At 40.1% G+C, this 21,839-nt stretch overlaps 2 protein-coding genes across 3 annotated transcripts in view; one reads left to right on the top strand and one right to left on the bottom strand.

Moving 5' to 3' along the window:
* The window catches only part of LOC120017547 (inositol polyphosphate-5-phosphatase A-like), a 264,969-nt gene extending 254,385 nt beyond the window's left edge, over positions 1-10,584 (top strand). Inside the window, exons 13-16 of one of the 2 annotated variants that reach the window (XM_038960385.1) lie at positions 3,965-4,076; positions 8,166-8,234; positions 9,075-9,162; positions 9,420-10,584. In XM_038960385.1, coding sequence (XP_038816313.1) covers positions 3,965-4,076; positions 8,166-8,234; positions 9,075-9,155 — 262 coding nt within the window. In that variant the 3' untranslated portion in view covers positions 9,156-9,162; positions 9,420-10,584. The remainder of the gene's footprint in view (positions 1-3,964; positions 4,077-8,165; positions 8,235-9,074; positions 9,163-9,419) is intronic. The other variant, XM_038960386.1, reaches the window with a different exon arrangement.
* A 2,312-nt stretch (positions 10,585-12,896) lies between these two features.
* LOC120066967 (homeobox protein Nkx-6.2-like) lies at positions 12,897-14,534 on the bottom strand. Its single transcript, XM_039018305.1, has 3 exons — positions 14,120-14,534; positions 13,556-13,728; positions 12,897-13,145 (listed from the first exon to the last, which is right to left on the bottom strand). The coding sequence occupies exons 1-3, from the start codon at positions 14,532-14,534 to the stop codon at positions 12,897-12,899; spliced, it is 837 nt and encodes a 278-aa protein (XP_038874233.1).
* Positions 14,535-21,839: the final 7,305 nt, after the last annotated feature.

The following is a 21,839-nucleotide window of genomic DNA, read 5'->3' as shown; positions in this document are numbered from 1 at the left end:
GATTAGAGCTAAATCCTCTAGGCTAATAACATTAACGCCTTTTACAGCTAGCTAAGAAGCTAACTAAACTCTAGTGGTGAATTGGGTGAAGCAGCTTCAACTGTAAACTTGACCCATTCCTTATAAATTAAAAATGACGGTGGCGTTTTTACGTTATTCACATAGCCTACCACAAACGAACAGTGCTTTTTATGGAAACCCGTGGAAAATCGTCCAGTGGCTTTTTATAGGCCCGCTACACACACACGCGCGCCCTGTCCATGGTGCTGATACAGCGCAGCAGAGATACAGATTTCGCGGCAACCTGTCACGCAATCTTTTAACTTTTTTGCTATTTTTATATAGGGACATTGGGAAGAAATTAGGTGGCAAAAGTTTCAACTGAGAGGGCTAAGTCCCCTTTTGCCCCCCTCATGGAGCCGGGCCCATAAGCAAAAATGTTTTATCCAGACACAAATATCCTGTGTTTTTTCATTTGGTGCGTAGGCACATACAGACACTGCCACTGTTACTTTTCAAGCTGAATGAAAACATTTGAACAATGTGATTTAACCGATTGAAGTTGGGAAAATATATCGCAAAAATGCTGAATGGTGTTAAATGCCTGTAAACAGCTTGGGGAGGAAAATTCTTTCAGATTTAATCATGTAATATTAGGCCTACTGAGTATTTCTCACTATCTACTTGCGAGAGCTACTCATTGACAGCCCGCGAGCTACCAGACATGCAGTTTTCTGCTAAGGTGCAACATTTGGTAGGCTGATGGACGGCTACTCAAAGTTTGCGCTACAGCGAAGCCAAATCAGAGATGCCCATGCTCATCGTGGTTTTTACATAGAAAGTGAAACGATACAATGAATTTGCTCGTGGTCAACGCAGGTCAAATTATACAGTATGTAACAACAACACCCCTTGACCAACACCATCGGACAACGATACGAATATAACAGCACAATAAAATAGACAAACAAGTTTCTTTTGCAGGTGCTTTTTCATTTTAAACATCAGTGGTGCGACGCGTGCTTTCTAAAACAGTGTTGCCAGGAGCAACGCAAAACGTTGATTGGACGAAGCAGTTCGTCTTGAGGCGACTGGGGAGAGGGTGCAAAATGCAATCTGTTAATTATTATATCATATATAAAATGGACACATCTATGTTAATGTGGACTAGCTCAAAACATTGCTAGTCGTTGAAATGGAGGGGGAAATGAGTTGCCCCTTACAGACTCCAAGACATAATCCATTCTGACATCCCGCTCAAACATTGCAAACTCAAATTTGGCCCTATCATCTCACAACATATTTCAGTCTGGCGCCTGGTTGGTAACTGTTTGTCTTGTTCAGTATTGTCACTCGTTTCTCTGTCCATGTGTACCTGTTTTGTGTACCTTATTAAAAAATAATAAAAACATTTGATCACAAAAAAAAAACAGAAAATGACAAATTACCCAATGGATCATGGTATTTTCTGGTAAAAAAAAAGTGGGGGATGCAAAAATGTTTCCACCCCTATTTTGAAAGTGGGGATGCAGCTGCTCCATTTGCTATGGAGCCAGGTGCAGTACCACCACAGTAGCCTGCCTGAGGGACAGAAGTTTGGCCAACGGACTGGTGCTCGTGCATGTGCTTGCATGCACAGGCTCTGTCTCACAGCGAGCATGGGACACTGTCATACACACAGGTGGGAGATTTGTTGAGTTTATCAGCTCGGCCCCATTAATTAGTGTAATTAGTCTTGCTGCGGGCAATAAGTGCCCGATAGGAGCTCCGGCCCGTACGCCCACTCGCCCCGTTTGCTTTCAGATAAGTTTGTGAGCGCCTTAATCGGACACATTAATCACACAGCACTCCCCAAAGCCGCCACTCTGGTGTTTGCTGTTGCATTAGGAACTGTTATCTCAATTGGGGCCATTGGAGGGTGGGGTGAGAAAGGAAGAGGAAGAGGAGGGCAAGACTGCCTGCACAGTTATCGTTTAATCGCCATTGTTGAGTATTGTTAATCATTTTATACAATGATTAATCACCTTTTAAGATTGATATTTTATCATCAAAAACAGTGATAGTGGTTTTGTTTTTTAATGTGCTCCATAGCAATTTGCTATGAGTGGTTGAATACTCCCTTATATTTCCCTTACAATAGAGAGATAGCATAGTAATTTAGGGCCAGTTCACTGTATGGACTAAATGAAGAGTCTGTAGCTAGGCCACCCCTGAAGATGGCTTGATCCCGAGCCACTTTGATGACTTTGCTCTTTTCCTCCAGCACTCTGTTTTTCTCTCTGAGCCCTCTTTATCCCCTCTCTTCTTTATCTCTCTGAAATACTTTCATCCTCTGGATCCATCCTTCATCCCTTCTTTAGCATACCAAAACCTGCTGCATTTCCACATGCTTGAAGTGCCATTCATGCTAATTGGAGGCTGTGTGCTCTGTAAGGAGCCTGTAAGGAGCCCTCTGCAGGCCTGTTTGTTCACCCAGCGGGGGGTGCTGTGTGCTGGCCGGATGTGGGTACCTCTCCTCCCCTATCCCCCCCCCCCCCCCCGTCCCATAGTTCCCAGTCTGTGTGTCACACTGGTCGCCATGGCACAACTGTAACATTGCACCCTGTGCTGTGGCAGCTGTCCCAGTGCATTGTGTATGTGTGCGTGCGTGTGCGTGTGTGCGTCAGGGGGTGTTTACCAGGCCTCTGTTTGCCCAGTTGGTTCCCTGCCTGGCTGCCTGAGAGTAACACACTCTGCCTTCATGGCTGCCATGTGACAGTGTATGTTGGCCTGCCTTGCACAGCATGGCTGATTGGCCTAAGGAGGTGCCTGTGTGTGTACTCGCAGCCACTAGTTAGCTAGGTAAATGTGTCTTATAGCTGTGTGTTAACAGGACAAAAATATTTAATCAGATGGACCCATCTGACTGACTGATTGGAGAATACTAGGAGGGGTCTCCAAGTCATTACATTATAGTGAAACACCCCCATATGCATGCACACACACAGGAAGGTGCGCGCGCACACACACGCACACAGAGACACACAGAAACAGAATAATCACACATGACATTTACAGTATGTAATCCCAGATACACTTTTACTTTCAAGTCTTATTATGTCTTCACCCAAGCTTCTTGACAATAGTGCTTTGGATAATATAGGACGGCTGTGGGTATTTTGTCATTAGTTTTACTGGCCCCGGGCGAACGCATGTTGTGTTACGCCACGGTGACCCCTGTGTGTAGCACTGAAGGAACAAATTGGATTGGTATTACAGTATGTAAACCCGGTCCTATCCTGATGAGCCCCGCAAACAAATTGGATTGGTGGCATGTAAATCTGATGCAGTTTGATGAGCTGGAGGACCAAATTGAATTTTCAACAATGTAAATCTGTATCGGTTCGATGGGCTTCCCGGCGGGCCCGGCTACTTAAATCATCCGATTGTTCCTCCTGTTACCAGATACAATCTTACTTGGCCATTTGCCACAGCACTAATCTCTTTTTGATGGCTGCATAAGGATGTAGCTGCTGTACATTTCTGAGAGAGAGAGAGAACACGGCGACTGAAACTCCCTCTGCTCTGGCTCTTTCTTTTTCTCTCTCTTTTTCTACCTCTTTCTCTCTCTATATATCACACTCCCATACTCACTCAGCTTCTTCCACAGCGAGATCTTCAGACCCTGTACAGTTGGCATGGCTTTTTCCTCACAAGTTTGCTCTGATTGAGCCATCCTTCCATGTGTGTTCATTCAAAAGATTATTTCCAGAAAGTCAAAGCTGTGTATCTAATTGGATTCAGTGTTTTCTCCTCTTCTGTGCTTTAGCCCCCAACTTAGAAACTCAATTTGCAAAACTAAACTCATTTGTTGGCTATGCCTTTTACAAAATCTACATTAGAATACACAGAATTGTCTTTTATGGACCATTGTTCTCTGAACTGTATGTAACTGATGGTTGTGTTTTTGGGTTTGTTTCCACAGTTATCCGTACAGTGAAGACAGCAGTCAGGGAAAGCAGTACATGGACACCAGATGCCCTGCCTGGTGTGACCGCGTCCTCATGTCTGCTACAGCTAAAGACCTGGTCTTAAAGGTGAGTTTAACCTTGTATATATATAGCCAGAGACCTGGTCTTAAAGGTGAGTTTAACCTTGTATATATACATAGCCAGATACCTGGTCTTAAAGGTGAGTTTAACCTTGTGTATATATTGCCAGAGACCTAGCCTTAAAGGTGAGTTTAACCTTGTATATATATAGCCAGAGACCTGGTCTTAAAGGTGAGTTTAACCTTGTGTATATATTGCCAGAGACCTAGCCTTAAAGGTGAGTTTAACCTTGTATATATATAGCCAGAGACCTGGTCTTAAAGGTGAGTTGAACCTTGTGTATATATTGCCAGAGACCTGGTCTTAAAGGTGAGTTTAACCTTGTATATATACATAGCCAGAGACCTGGTCTTAAAGGTGAGTTTAACCTTGTATATATATAGCCAGAGACCTGGTCTTAAAGGTGAGTTTAACCTTGTGTATATATTGCCAGAGACCTGGTCTTAAAGGTGAGTTTAACCTTGTATATATATAGCCAGAGACCTAGCCTTAAAGGTGAGTTTAACCTTGTATATATATAGCCAGAGACCTGGTCTTAAAAGTGAAGCTCAGACGCATACACACGACGTCTGGCCAGTAACAGTCAGTGGCAGACCATCACCCTGTGGTTATTTCTGATTCAACATGTAGAATCTTGGATTGCCATCAGGGATGTCTTCACACTCTTGGTCTATGGGAATCTACTCTTACGCTATCCCTTTTTCACATTCCGACTCCCTCCTCCATTCTCTCTTTTTCTTCCACCCAATCTGTCACTCTCCCCCCCCCCCCCCGCCCCACAGATGGAGGGATGTACTGTGTGTGAATATTCATCCGGAGAGTTAAGCCCAGTTGTCCACACAGACAGTATATATATCCCAGATCTTATAGAGTCCCCGTGGGCCATAATGGCTCTATAAAGCTGGAGCTCTTGTGCTCCCTCTGTCTGCTCATTCTCAAAAGTCAACACATTGGCGCAGCCCAAAGCTGTGGCCCATCACCCTGCCCAAATGTAAACTATCAACCAATCTGCCACCTCCGTCCCTCTCCGTCAGCACAGCACCAGTTTGGGCTCCAGACTGTTGTCTTTCCCCAGTTGTTTGCTGTTCCCGTCTGGCTATGACGAGAACATGGTGGAGCTGGAGAAGTGTAGCCTGGGGTTGGATAATACAAAACTGTTTATAATACCTCTTTAACACAAAGTGCATTTCCTAACATGTTTACTAATAAAAAATAAAATAAAATGTATTTATAAAGCCCTTTTTACATCAGCAGATGTCACAAACCCAGCCTAAAACCCCAAACAGCAAGCGATGCAGATGTAGAAGCACAGTGGCTAGGAAAAACTCACTAGAAAGGCAGGAACCTGGGAAGAAACCTAGAGAGGAACCAGGCTCTGCGGGGTGGCCAGTCCTCTTCTGGCTGTGCCGGGTAGGGATTATAACAGTACATGGCCGTTAAGCCCAGATCGTTCTTCAAGATGTTCAAATATTCATAGATGACCGGCAGGGTCAAATAAGTGGTTGTCAGCACCTCAGGAATAAATGTCAGTTGACTTTTTATAGCCGAGCTTTCAGAGGTCGAGATAGCGGTAGTGAGGGAGAGAGAGAGATGGTCGAAAACAGCAGGTCCGGGACAAGGTAGCACGTCCGGTGAACAGGTTAGGGTTCGATAGCCGCAGGCAGAACAGTTGAAACTGGAGCGGCAGAATGACAAGATAGCACGCATCGTGAACAAATCAGGGTTCCATAGCCACAGGCAAAACAGCATAAAAACTGGATTGGCAGCACAAACAGGTGGACTGGGGATGGGGACAGCCAAGGGCTCAGGTCCTCTGGGTGGAGAGAGGGAGGGAGAGAGAGGGGGAGGGTGGGCGGACTGACCCTAGCCCCCCGGCACATAGACTATTGCTGCATAGACAGCCTCCAGTATCTATCAGCCTAACTTACCATTTTCCATGATACTACAACTTTGACAAATGCATCCTTTTTTCTGTTTTCCCTGTTGGTTGCAGTTGTCAGCAAAGGAGTGGGTATAAATCTGTCATTTCAATTTACACTCAGATGGCCCATTTTTCCTTTAATCAGCCCAATGAATAGATTACGTTTCTCCACCTATTTGATTACTGTGCTTTTTAAGGTGACAAGAGGAAAAATGTATTGTGTCTAAAAATGCACTCTCACACTTGATTAAATTGGAGGTAGTCCCTGACAAGAGAACTGTTGGAAGGCATCTGATGTGATTAATGAGACTAGGCCAGCTCTAGATTTAAGTGAAGGCAGCCACATCGACATGGCATGGCAGGTGTTCAGTAGGTAGAAAATGGTTAGAAATGTCGTAAAACAGAGAGATACTTTCTGAACTTGTCCTAAATGAAAACGCCTAGTTTTGCTTTCCGTTGCAAAACGCTTTTCGACGGTGTGCACTATTGAACATTACCCTGTATGGGGAGAAACTGGCCGGCTGTCCATGGAGAGGAGAGACCCTTTATTGACCATAACACCAGAGCAATCCCTTCTTCCACAATAGCACTTCTCTTCTGTAGCAATGCCTGCCATTTATCTGATTGTCTCCAGGATAACAGCGCAGTACAGTAGTCCTCTCCACAGTGTGAGTCTGCTCACAGCCACACACATCTTTGAGCCCCAGTACACAGGCGGGAGGAGGAAGTTGGCTTTCCTTTGTCCTGAACAAATGAGAATCATTTTTTTCTGTCCTTCTCATCTACTGAGGCTATACAGGAAGGTTTGGCCTATCCCCCTTTCCAAAACGCTTGCCCTCGTCATTACATTTTTTTATAATTAAGAGCCACCAAAAAGCCTATCAATTGTTTCTATAAATAGTAGTTCTACAATTGATTTACTTTCTCAATTACAGGTTAATTGTTTAGAATTAAGGGAACGGGCTGAGTCTCCTTATGTTAAAATGTTCACAGATTGGCTGATGATGCACTGAGCATACACACACACACCACAGACAAACACTCAGTCACTCCCGGGCAGCGTTACAGATTGTTGAGACATGGGCCTGTAAACAGGCGTTCGAGTGGCATCATCTATCATGGCACGGTCGGTTAACTCGCCATCGTGTTATTTTCTGCTTGCCGAGCCCTAACACGCCAAAGGTTGCCCGCCGCCTTCGCGGCACAGCGCCGAAGGGTGGAAGCGCGGTAATGAATGCTCAGCGGAGCGAGCGCTCTGTTTCTGCAGGAGGGCCCTGGTAATTTGTTTATCTGTCTAAAGATTATGCAGGCTGAAAATCCACAGTTTTATGCTGCCTTTGTAAATTATCAAGTCTGTATGTGATGAATGTATCCAGGGCTGCGGGAGGCAGCAACTCAGGCATTTGGCAGGCGGTTGGGGAAAGTGCTAGAGCGTGGCCCCTCAGAGAGTCGGAGTGAGGTACCCCACCGCGAGGTGCACGCCAGCGCACCGGTGACCTTAGACTAGCAGGATAGGTTTGAAGTTAATTTGGATTTAAGTTTATGGCCCATTCTGAAGCTACTCTTGTGTTTCTTCTCAAGTGGCAGTGTTATTCACCTAATCACAGCTGACCGCTCTGACTATTTAAAAAGGATTTAGTTCTACCAGATAAATATGATTTATTATACTCTAGGCCCGAGATGAATGTTTGTGTTTGACAATTCCTTTGTGTGAGATATGGAACATGATTCATTCATATACTGAATCAGTGCATTTGTTTGGGAGGTAAATATGGTCTTGACACAGTTCATGTCTACTCACTCAATTCAATCTTCAAAGAACTGGTGCAATATTGAGTTTTAAAGGTGTATTTAACACCATTTAAACCCTGTTGTTAGTTATAAAGAAGGCATATGCATTCAGGGGTAGGCTAGTACTTTAGGACCAGATTTACTTATAGCTCACAAAATGTCTAAGATAATAAGATTCATCTAATAACATTGTTCAATTTTAACTAAATAAACAAATGTTTACCTCAAAATGGCAACGAATACAATTATTTTGCACTCTGGTAGGAATATTTTCTCTCTCAATTATGTTTGTTATAGTTTGTTTACATGTTTATACCTCTCTGTATTCAGCGTTGTGTTAATGTGTTGCATTTTTTTCTCAGCCTGAAAATGAGGAGAAATACTTGGTCTATGACAATATAGGGCCCAACGTCTGCATGGGGGACCACAAGGTAACATCACAGGCCTAGCCCACTTCTGGGTTGTATTGTGTTGTGCCTGTTTGCGGGTGTGTGTCTGTCTGTCTGTATGTGTGATATGGCTGTGTGAGATCAAGTACATTATTTAATCATGTTCTATTGTTTCAATTGAAAACTAAAAGTTTGCACCATTGAAATGTGGGGTTTCCAGTCATTTTCAATGAATGCTATTCTGTATTGTCTTTGATTTTGAAGAATATGACTAGTACGACTAGCTTACCTTATCATAACCAAAAACTAGTACTCCATTGACCTATTACTGCAATTGCTTATGAACATATTCTGCATGTGTCTCTAGTGAAACCAAAAATCTGCTGTGAACAGTCATGTTGTGATCAGAGGTTCTTTTGTCATGCTGACTTTATAGACAGTATTTAACGCAGTCCGTCCAGTCAGCAATGTTAGGCAGTGGCTGTTAAGCTGACAGAGAGAGAGAGAGGCGCCTTACAGCTGAAGTCCTCAGTCTTTCATCATTACATACTGTGGACTGGACAGTAGTGTGTGTGTGAGGTGACCGGGGCAGTGAAACAGACTCCACCAGACCTAGGCCAAGAACCACACGCACCCGCTAAAATCACATTCTGCTATGTTTAAAAAATGTCCAATGTAGTTAGCGTGCAGGAGGAAATATGTGCACCCCTGGTATGCGAGTTTAGGCTATGTGTAATGGATGGTTGTGTGTGTGTGTGAGAGAGAGAGAGGGAGAAAGTGGGCTTTAAACTTATATTGGCCCCCTTGCCTTTGGCCCTTCCACTCAGGGCAGGACTGTTGCTAACTGTCTTATTTGTCTTTCTTTGTCCGTCTGTCTGGCAGCCTGTCTACCTGTCGTTTCGATTAACAGCCGGGGCAGGTAAACCTAATGCAAATAAGCACAAGTGTTGTAACGTGCAGTGATGTCGTGGTAAATATTTTTCTTTATTATTATGAATAAATGTTTGTAATTATTGCTTTTTACTGTTATTATTATTAATAATAATATATTTATTATTATGCTTTCACTTCCTTTATCTTTCGCATTTTTTTCCCCTTTGTATAACACATGGCCTGATGCTGATGCAGTATTCTCATGGTGTGTGTGTGTGTGTGTGTGTGTGTGTGTGTGTGTGTGTGTGTGTGTGCGTGTGCGTGTGCGTGCGTATGTTTTCTTTATTTTGTCAGGGAAGTGGTGCCAAAGGGTGGAGAAGATCTCTGCCTGAAGCGCCTCTGTGATAAGAACCAAGAGTTGGACACCAACACACACACAAACACACACACGGAAGACCCTATACAGACTGTTCAGCAGTGCTGACCAGTTGCAGTCGTTCTAACACTTCATCCATACAAGCTGTTGTTTTTCCACACAACACGTCAGTATCTGGACTACCCACCCGAGAGACGTTTGAGATAAGACACACCTCACTGACCTTACCATTGCTACGCACCCCATTCCCCCAGAAAAAGGAAAAAACTATTTTACAGCCTTGTTGCCAAAACTCTAGTAATAATCAGTCTTAACTACATTATTTTAGATACCATACTTGCAATTGTAGGTATGTCTCTATGTATAGAAGCTACTTCCATACAGTATGTAAGATGTTTTTAAAAAGTGCAATGCAAAAAAAGTTGTATATCTATATTGTTAGGTTTATTTGTACATTGGACAGTATAACAGAGTTGTTGATGGTTTTAGTGCCATTGTCTCTCTTCTGACCAAACTTTGTGGTCCCACTGTTTAGAATAGATACATATTTTCGGTTCATTTCAAATACTTTTTAATTTTTTTTATTTTGTCTTTGCTGACTTGTGTGCCTAACACACTGCCATGCCTCACACATCAGCTGAATCTCATTTTATATACTGTACTTTTTAAAGAGAGAATTTATCATTCTTAACAAAATTGTTATGAAGTATATGGAGACAATATGGCTGCTTGGGTGTTCCATCAGCCAGGACCTTTGAATCTATCATTACAAGTGAGAAAAAAAAAACTTTTTAGCCAACATGATTCATACAGTATAGTGTATCCAATGATGTTTTAAGCAGTGCCATAGACCATGCAAGTATATAAGATTGTTTCATATATAGCACTCATATTATTATTATTCTTATTCTAACTTATTTCAATGTAATGATATTATGGTTCTGAATGTGATGTTTTTAGATAGGCTTTGGTATTCTTTAAAAAAAATGTAAAGTTTTTTTTTTTTTTTTTTACTGCGTTATGGTGCCAAGTATACACATAATGAAGTGTGGAAAGTCAACATAAAATACACCAGTCCAACTGATAGATAAAGGCCTTGATTATACATTGTAAAAAAAAAAAAAAAAAAAACGCTAAAGGCAGGAAAGACTTCGAAGAATTGCTTTTTAATTTTGTATGTAGCCTTCAACAGCCTTCATTGCTATGTTGCAAATAATTTCCTCTCATCGCTCGTTAGAGCATTAAACTGCAATTAGGGGAGGCTGTTGATGAAAAGCGAACGTTTCCTGTTATTGACTTAATTTACTACACTACAGAGCTCAGACTGTGTGAAGCCGTTAGATTGCTCCTTGAGTTTTCCATCTAAATCACCGCAAGTTGAAATGATTTTGTGCCTGCTGCAGACTTCATGTTGTCTTGGCAGTGTGATTTGGTTCGTGGGCAGAACTGCTTGTTTTTCCCGCTGGTCACGTGTTAAGAGAAGCCGCAGTTTGTTCACTCCTTTCAGCAGATAGAGATTATATTCTAGTGTTGATTATGCGGTTCTCAAGCAATAAAACCATTAGAACTAAATGGGTGTTTTGTCATTATTCCACCGCATCTATCACTTCAGCATTGCATCTGTACCACACAACAAGATGCTATTGACAACGCCTACTTATTTGTGGATCTTGATCAATTTGCATACATGGCCAGTGGACACAACCCTACTGAAGCTATGTGCACAAGAAGATTAAAGTTCAAAGATGAATATCTCCAAAGATGTACCTGCTTCCATGATAAAGTTCGTGGTATCACATCAAGTTAAACCATGCAGCCTAAAGTATCCACGTTGGTAATTACTCGGATATAGGCATAACCTATGATTATTGCAGATAGCCTGGCCCTGTAGCAGAGCAACAGAAAACGATGGGTGATGAAAAGTGGCCAAATTCTGTTTTCAAGTTAGAAGCAGCGCAGTCATGTGATAACTCCAAGAAATGTAATAGAGCAATAATGAAACGTGTATCGAAATACATACAAAATGCAATATGTAGTTAAATGGATTATAGCGCTATGGAAAATTATATTTGTTCCAAAAATGCAGGTTATTAATGAGGGCTTTAATTAGCCTATAGAATAGTAATTATCCTATTGCGCTTTAAGCCTGAATAAATGTATGATGGCCCAATATTTAATAACACCTACACATCAGAGGTGTTAGGTCAACAACAAACAAAAATCTAAACTGTTCTGAAATGTGTGAAGTCTAAAATACTTAGTCGAGATATGCTAGTCTACACACTCACACTCTTCTTCAAACTATTATATCCACATTAAAGTGCAAACAATAAATTGGCCTAAGCTATATAGGTTGTAATTTGGGGTTGTGACGCAAACTTATCTAAATGAACCTAAGCAACACCCCATTCCAGTTACCATTTTATATACGGCTTTGTAAATCTAAACATTTTCATTTTTGGAACATAGAACAAATTATAATAATATTTTATATGTAGCCTATATTTATGAAATTCCCTAGGCTATGCGTAAATGCATACAGTAGGTCTAGCATTTGTAGGCCTGATCACCACCATCACAACGCCGTTGTTTAAAAAAGTCACATCTTGAAAACAACTAAAGTTTCACAAGACGTAGGCCTATTACGAGTTTAGTATAGTCCTATACGTTCACCAACGCAACTAACATTGAGCTATTCCGACTTGGGCAAGGTTTACAAAAAACAACTAAACAGATTGAAAACATCTTTGATGGTCTTGGATAAAGGAAGAAAACAGATTTCCGATTATTATAATTTACCATACCCGCCTTTTTCAGCAATTGAGTGGGTCCCAATCAATTTTAGACTATTGGTAGGCAGCCTAATTCAATGAAGAGTAATTTCAGTGAAGTGGAACAAAATTCCATATTAAAAACAAACGCTTGTTAAATAATTTATTCATAATACAAAGTTTTTTTTCTTCCATCTTCGCGGAAGCAATAATACTCTCTTATTCCAACAAACGATTATCCAGTTCTCTATTTTTGTTTGATGAGGTGAAACAAATTCCTTCAAATTATAAAATAAAACAGTTTAGATCGTTAAAACAAGCTTTTTACATAATTTACAACGTTTGCATTCATACATTGTGTACCTTGAATTTAGAATGGTAAAGGTGGAGAGATGGGCGACATTATTCTGCAATATATAACAAAATTAAGCTATAATATTGAGAAGGTATATGCTTATCAGGATTTGCGGGAAAAGCCTGCCATTTCTTGTTTACATTGGTTTAATAACATAACTTACTCAGTAAAAAATATATACATCTCACATTTTCGTCTGTACAACATAAATCATTCATACCACCCATCAGCGCCCTTTCTCTCCTTTTGAACAATTTATACCCTGGTTAAATTAGCTTTAGAAGCATCATGGAGTGTTTGAGTCTTTTCTCGACAAGTTCTCAATGTCATCACAAGGTGTCCGAGCTATTGCTGCATGGACTGATCAAGGAAAGGTTTGTAGCCTTGTGCTTTTTCAGAAGTCTCGTGATTTTTTCGTCATCTGAATTTGGGTCCAGAGGTTTGTTGTACTCATCATCGTCCTCATTGTCCGAGCTTTCCTTCATCTTCTCAGTTTCAGAGTCATGTTTCTTTTTGGCTGTTGCCATTTCTGCTGCGTGTCTCTTCCGCCATTTGGTTCTCCTGTTTTGAAACCATACCTATTGGGAGAAGGAATAACATACAATTAGCCACTTAATACATACAATAATAAATAAGCTGTTCTTGGTAGTATAGGTAGAAATTATTATTCCAATATAAAACTCATTATCTGAGTCGGAGCCAAGAAAATACCTTGCTAAACATGAAGTTAGCCAACTAATAGCTCCAATTGCATAATAATGACAACATAATAACAACATAGGCTAATACCAATAATGTTAACCATATTGCCAATAATAATATTAATAGGCCTACTAATAATAAGCCTGTTAAACATAACTTATAATAAAGCATACTACACACAGAACAGCCAAATATGCCAATATTAATTTTAAGACAATCATCTATAAATAATGGCTTCATTACATTTGAATTCATGTCAAAAGATAACTCAAGTAATGATAGTTACCTTGACTTGACTTTCAGTCATTCCCAAAGAGTAAGCCAGTCGAGCTCTTTCTGGGCCAGCAAGGTATTTCGTCTGTTCAAAGGTTTTCTCCAATGCAAAAATTTGCTGTCCAGAAAAAGTTGGCCTGGAGTGTTTTTTCTTGCCATCCTTGTCGAGCATCATGTTTGCTTGAGCTACAAAAAAGATTGAAGAGTCTAGTCAAAAATATGTAAACACAACAGTGATTAGTATTTCAACATCAGTAGTAAACAGTTCTCACGATTTCACTCCTGGAGTGAGACTTTGTGTTGACTAACATAGCTAGGCTTGCACATGAATTAAAACACTGAATATGAAAAGCAACCAATATAAATGGAAAGCCCATCGAATAATGATGTATAGGTCGATAATATAAGTTAAGTTATTAAAAGTTATTTACAAGAAGCAGCACAAAATAAGCTACCCAACAAATTCAACAGATGTCTGCATTAAAAAAGTTAAACATTGTTGAGCAGCCTACAGAATTTAATTGTTTTTCTATAACTGCATTTCTATAACATTTTGCACTCGACACAGCGAACTTACTAGGACAGGGCACTCGAGGATCCCTCCAAGGGGAGCTCTGCATCACTCCAGGCCAGAATATGGGTGCTCTCCCCGGGAGCTCCGTCAGGGGCTTCGGGTACCGAGAAACGGCCGCTGGGTTAAAGTACATTCCTGCGGTGGTGGCCAAGCCGTTTATCCTTGGAAAGCCCGAGAGCAGCTGTCCAGCTGAGTTGATAGGTCTACCCAAGATATCGCTAATTCCATGTGGTGTCCCCAGGGCAAGCTGTGAGTTCAAATGAGTAAGAGAATGCGCCTTGAAGCCCGCATGATTCTGCAAAGTGTAGGGAAATAAAGACGTCTTCATCTCGGTCATGTTGTGCAATGCTGCCAGCGGTGTACTGCCTAGGACGAAAGCACTCTGCCGGTTAGCATCCATCTGCCCAACAGCTAACATTGGAGAGCATGAACCACCAAAATCGCTCGAGTAAAAATAACAATAAACCGAGGAAAGGAATATAAAGGTGCTGAACTGGTTGATAAGCAGAGGCCACTACAGGTGCTTCAGACGTATATCCTGGATACCGCAGCCACTGAAGGTTCAAACTTCCGAAAACAAAAACAGTTATTTAGGAGAGAAGTTCTCTTGCGTTGTCGGGCAAATAGTTTGATCGAAAATGTCTCTCCAATTCAGACTGTCAATTGTGAGTTTGCCGCATGCGTCCACAACGAGAATCCACTCGGAAGTTAGAGGATCTGATTTCGTTTTTTTGTGGTTTTGATGGTGACCATAAGGGTCGGCTTTCTTCGTAAATTGAGTCGAGCTATGGTGTGAGTGAAGCGGGATGCACAGATAACGGCGCAGCCACCTGCATACGCATTTTCCCCATTGGATAATGTTGAGTGAGAGCGCTCTCTGATTGGAGGGAACACACTCGGGTACTTTTCATGTGCGCCACTTGGACATAGCCACACTATTAATAAGTTTAATATATTACTGTTCTATTAATGATGCATCGTACTGTAGAAATAATTGTTTCAAGATTTGACTGAAATGATACATTTACATTATGACCCATTACCGATGACAATGTAAGTAGGCTACATCATTAAACTCAATACAATTATGCTGCAGGGCCTACTGATTTCATTGTTACCAGTGATTTGAAGGAGGTTGAAGATAAGATTACACGCATTTCTAGAAGACACATCCAGTAGCCTATTAATTGAAAAGTATGCTTTATGTGTAGGCTATGTGTTGTTGATGCGTAATAAGGATATAGAGGACGCTTTATGTGTAGGGTGTGTGTTGTGGATGTGTAACAAGCATGTAGACTAGGCATACTTAACTAAAGTTTGCCTTTTATAAAATTATCAAATCTATTTCAGAGTATGATAAAATAACTGACCACAATAATTTATATTCTTCTGATGCCATAACGGATTCATTGGGGTGCATAGTTGTAGGGTTATCTTGAAATGTTCTGTTAATGCTGTAAAAAAAAAAAAAGATTTAAAAAATATACATTCGTTTAAAACTAAATCAAATCCAAATCAAGTTTATTTATATAGCTCTTCTTCCATCAGCTGATATCTCAAAGTGCAGTACAGAAAAACGACCCTTATCTTTGTTTCATGTGATACAGTAAATCATTTTATTTTCAGTGTGCGGGTCTAGATAAACTCATAGATAGGCTAAGTGAGTCTTAACGATGGTATCACTTGGCCTACACAATAGAAAATTAGATCGGCGATTGTATCTTTATCACGGTCACTGGTCAGATACACAGATGCATCATATTTGCCTGGTAGCCTATATATGTCAAAAACTGACAACTAAACAGTGTAACAAACATAGACCTAATGTGACCTTTTTCATTACTCAAATTATCATTGTTGTTTTTTCATTATTTTCATCATGAGATGTGACCTGGACTGAAAAATAGCGCGTGGCTCAAGACGTCATCAAGTTGAGTGCCGCTTCAAGCCACGGCGCTAATATTTTATGGAGACGTGAAATGTTGTTAGAGTGAAATATGGCCACCTTAGCATTAGAAAGGCTTCAGCGAATCTACCTTGGACATTTAATAGCAGAGTGAAGAACGCTTATTCTAAGGGTTTGGGAAAGTAAAGGTTTTCCAATTCTGCACTGCATTTCTTTATTTAGATGAGAATTACACATTTCAACAGGCCTATCTATAAATTATATAGGGGAAAAGAGATAAAAGGAGACTACAGTTTGTGACCTTTTCAAACGTGTTAAAAACATGAATAATACAACAATAAGATTTCAAATAGTTGTTTTTTCATTGTCATTATTTTAGGCCATATTGGGATAATATAACGTTATTGACAATATATTATTTAACTGTTTAACCGGACATAACTGGTGATGAAAACAATATTTATATGTCATTCATTTTCACCGTCATAGGAAAGTTCAATACACCAGTCACTGTTTGTCTATTAGTAAACAAGAACAAATAATCAATCAGAAAAAAACGTACATTTCTCATGCAACCACTGAATAACTGAAATCGCACAGAGAATAATGTAAGAAAAACGAATTATCATCATTTAACTTATAGTTATTTTTTTCTGTGTAGTTTTTATCAACTAACTTTTTGGAATGCATTCTCCAGGCCAACTTTTCTGTTACTGGTGTACGTCTGTAATTAGCAGCACCGCCGATTTAAAATCTGCTCTAGCTATATCTTTACTTTAACATAAACATATTTTCACTAATTACAGGAGACCTTTATTATGGAGTTTTATTATAGGCTAAACGTTTATATGATGTTTCATAATTTATAGACAAAGTCTTCCAGCTTATTAATAAAAAAACATTCAGGGATTTTATTTATGTCACCCTGTTAACGCATTCATTTGTTATTATTGTACGTATTAATATTACAATTATTACAAGCAGGGTATTCGAAATATAGAAATATATTTTAATTATTTTAATTATAATTATCATTACTATTATTATTATCATCATAATCATAATCAATATAAGTAATTGACTGTTGTTTGCAGCGGCAAGGGTAACCTGTATGCAATAAGCAAGTGTGCTTAATCACTGCCAATCACCTTGCATGTAAAAAAAATAAAAAAAAATAGACATTAAAATAATTACAATTATAATTAAACGTTGGCTAATATATGAATTAATTGTTATAATTGTTTGATATCTCATGGGTGAATTAAATTATTGATACAAATCTGTGGGGGAAAAACTAGTCAACTATAACGTTGACGTAAACGTAGTCAACTATAACATTGATGTAAACCATTTGACACACAATTTCAGCGGCACGGTTCCCAGATTATAGTTTCGAAGAGCCCTCTAGTGGCGTCAAGAAGAGTTGTTAACTTGATCATTTCCCATTTGCTAAACATAGGTAAGTAGGCTAGAATGAAAAATAGGCCTAGGTGACCGACCAACCAACCACTAAACGCAGAACACACACTTTGCGCTAGACATGAGCGTCTGTTGAGTGATTTACAAGTGTTGTTTCAAGTGAGAAAATGTCACCCCTATACAATCCTGTGCAACACAGAGCATCCATCAGCCATCAGTATATTCTGCCTTCATTGGAGCCAAACTGTCTGTTCCTCCTCAAAGATCCCTCCGTTTATTTCAATCAACTTTTCTATTCAGTTACCTGTAATTAGATAGTTACTTGGTAAGCAGTTAATGGTGTTAATTAGTTGTTTTTTGGTTGTTATATTTAATCAATAAGGCCCAAGGGTGTGGTATATGACCAACATACCACAGCTATGGGCTGTTCTGTGTCATATCCAACACCTGGTGTATTAATTGATAATCATTAATTATCTGATTATTGTTTTAGTAGGCTAATATTAACTGAGTTAGGCTGCACTTTAAGCCTACTAAGTTCAAATCCAAAATAGAGAATAGGCCTGGGTATTATTTATCTTTGATATTGAACTGATCATTAATTAAAGGATGTTCATGTATATAGTTTTAATCATCTTAATGATGATGCAGTAGACCTGCTATTTGTGCTAGGTCTATAAAATGTTCTTGTTAATGGAAAATCACCTGAACTTCCATTGCATAAATATTGTTTTATTAGTGATAGTCCACCAACCTTTTATGAGGTTGATGTGGGTCATGTGATCTAAAAATTATGTATAGGCCTATACTATGTTCCATAGCCAGCTAGATTATTTGCTCAGTCTACAGTTCGCGTATGTACAGTGCATTCAGAAATTATTCATACCCCTTGACTTAATCCACATTTGTTGTGTTACAGCCTGAATTCAAAATGGATTAAAAAAAAATCCTAAGCCATTTACAAGCAATACCACATAATGACAAAGTGATAACATGTTTTTAGACACATTTAAAAATGTATTGAACATGAAATACAGAAATATCAATTTGACTTAAGTATTCACACCCCTGAGTCAATACATGTTAAAATCACCTTTGGCAACAAATACAGTTGTGAATCTTTCTGGGTAAATATCTAAGAGCTTTGCACATCTGGATTGTACAATATTTGCACATATTTTATTTTTTTTATTCTTCAAACTCTGTGAAGTTGGTTGTTGATCATTGCTAGACAGCCATTTTCATGTCTTGCCATAGATTTTCAAGCCAATTTAAGTCAACACCATAACTAGGCCACTTAGGAGCATTTCATGTCCTCTTGGTAAGCTATTGTCCTGCTGAAAGGTGTATTTGTCTCCCAGTATCTGTTGAAAAGCAGATTGAAGCAGATTTTCCTCTGTAATTTTGCCTGTGCTTAGCTCTATTCTGTTTATATTTATTTGTTATCCCCAAAAAACTCCCTAGTCCTTGCCAATGACAAGCATACCCATAAAATGATGCAGCCACCACCGTGCTTAAAAATATGAAGAGTGGTACTCAGTGATGTGTTGTTGGATTTGCCCCAAACATAACGCTTTGTATTCAGGACAAAAAGTACATTTCTTTGCCACATTTTTAGCAGTTTTACTTTAGTGCATTATTGCAAACACGATGCATGTTTTTTCACTGCTCGTCTGAGGGACCTTACAGATAATTGTATGTGTGGGGTACAGAGATGATGTAGTCATTCAAAAATCATGTTAAACACAGTGAGTCCGTGCAACTTATTATGTGACTTGTTAAGCAAATGTTTACTCCTGAACTTATTTTGGCTTGCCATAACAAAGGGGTTGAATACTTATTGACTTAAGACACTTCAGATTTTCATAATTTTTTTCATACTTTCTGAAGACACGGTAGGCCCAATGTACACTTTTCCCAGAAGCATCTCATTAAAGTGTGTATCACCTTACTCTACTGTCACTACCATCTCTCTTAAGCATGAAACACACCAATAATCGCACTTCCGATATGTACTCAATACAGTGGGAGGCCATTCCTTCTCTTGCCAGAACAAAAGCAATACCTGCTGCGTGCCGACCCGGTAGCGACAAATCTACTCATTCTACTTGTACAATAGCAATGCTCGTCAGTACATCCATGGATGAGCCAGTCACACTTCATATGCAATGTAGGCTATGGGATGGTAGCTAGCCAAGTGCACAGACGCAATGCACCCAACGCTAAATACTTCCTCTAAGCTAGCTAACCCCTGTAGCTAGTATTGACATAATTAAATCACAATGGATTAGCTAGTTTCCATGAAACAGCTGCCTGAGTTAACTGCTGGGTTAGTGCAGGGACCTTAGCTACGTTGTGCTAGCTAGCTAATATGCTAACGTTAGCTAGCTAGCTAAACATTTTTCTATGGACTGTCACTGGCAGTATTTGATTATGGAGAGTGAATTAAATTGTTTCTTCATCCTCTTGCTAGGTAGTTATCTAGCTGTGGCCATCTGGCTAGTTAGTATCAACAAGGGCTTTATATAAAATAGCAACATTAGAGCAGATAGCTTGGAATCTATACCATAAGCAATACGCATGGATATGCATTGCCAAACAACGCTACTGCCACCTTTTGGTTTGGAGTATTTTATGAGGGATGAGTGGCTGATGACTTCCAGTGGCTGATGGCTGATGACTTCCAGGGTCTTTGCTGTGTGAACACAAAATAAATTGACTGTCTACACTCTGTTCAGAGGAGCTAAGCACTGTCGGCAGGCAAACTTTTACAATCCAACTGGTGTTTGAGCTTTAACAAGTTTTTATGGTTATAGACCCCTGTGTTTGCAAACATTGCTGCACGAGGGTTCAATTTGGCTGCAGAACATTTACATGTTGCTTATGAGTGCATTTTAAACTACTTTTGGATTATTATTAGATTTTAAGGCTCATATGAATGTCCTACTTATGAAGGAATGTCCTACATTCCATATCAACTGCATTGTACTTAAAAAACACGAACGTAAACCAGTAAAATGGCTATTTGGCTAGCTTTGCATCCAGCCTATGTCAATAAGCATTAGCATTCTAGCTAACTGCTGCATCCAAAATAGATCATTTGCGAAGATCATAACCAAATATAATCTAAGCGACAGTTCAATCAATAATCAAAACATTATAAGCATATGAGAATCCCTCTAAGTTTTTTTGTTTAGAAGTAAGTAATAAATCTGGGCTATGTTGAATGGGCGCAAATGGTGATGGATTTCTTTTTGCATCCAGAGGTCACATGCATTCATGCGTGATGTCAGTTTGTCATGTATTGAAAAGGAGCCAATATTGCTAATATAGCTGCTAAAATTGGGAGTTGGCCTATACATCAAAATACAGCTCATGGTCTGTAATGCGTAAGTTGAGGGAGATCAGGGTCTCGATTCAATCCCTATCACCGAAGTTCAGCACAATAGTGTGACTGAAATGTAAAGGTATTTTCCAATTGAGCCGACATATGCAGCATGCATATGCATATGCAGCCATGGATGCAGTCGCCATCAATACAGGAACATTGCCTCAATCATGCACTATAGCGCTGAACTTCTGCGATAGGATTGAATCAAGCCCCCTGGCTAGAATCAAGGGCGTAACTTTGTGTTGGATATTGGGGGATGGGGGGGGGGGGTGTTGATTTCTCCCACCGGAGCGGCATCTGTTGCCAAACTGGGAAAGCTGTTCTGACTCTGTGGCCTACCCTCTACTTGGTGGCGGCCCGTCAGGAAGTCCAGGATCCATTTGCAGCGGGAGGTGTTTAGTCCCAAGGTCCTTAGCTTAGTGCTGAGCTTGGAGGGCACAACGGTGTTGAATGCTGAGCTGTAGTCAATGAACAATATTCTCACGTAGGTGTTCCTCTTGTCTAGGTGAGAAAGGGCAGTGTGGAGTGCAATAGAGATTGCCTCATCTGTGGATCAGTTGGAGTGTGTCCTTGTGAATGTTAACCTGTTTAAAGGTTTACTCACATTGTCTATGGAGAGCGTGATCACACAGATGTCCGGAACAGCTGGTGCTCTCATGCATGGTTCAGTGTTGCTTGCCTCGAAGCGAGCATAAAAGGCATTTATCTCATCTGGTAGGCTCGCGTCACTGGGCAGCTCGTGGATGGGTTTCCCTTTGCAATCCATGATAGTTTGCAAGCCCTGCCCCATCTGATGAGTGTCAAAGCTGGTGCAGTATGATAAGATCTTAGTCCAGTAATGATACGCCTGTTTTACGGTTCATCGGAGGGCCTGGCAAGATTTCTTATACACGTCCGGATTAGTGACCTGCTCTTTGAATGTGTCAGCTCTAGCTTTTAGCTAAGTGCGGATGTTGCCTGTAATCCATGGCTTCTGGTTAGGATGTACAGTTGAAGTCGGAAGTTTA

The sequence above is a fragment of the Salvelinus namaycush genome, chromosome 22 (genome assembly GCF_016432855.1).
Source record: "Salvelinus namaycush isolate Seneca chromosome 22, SaNama_1.0, whole genome shotgun sequence".
NCBI classification, from domain to species: Eukaryota; Metazoa; Chordata; class Actinopteri; order Salmoniformes; family Salmonidae; genus Salvelinus; species Salvelinus namaycush.
The sequence above is the reverse complement of the archived record's forward strand: the minus strand, read 5'-3'. Positions and strand labels throughout refer to the sequence as shown.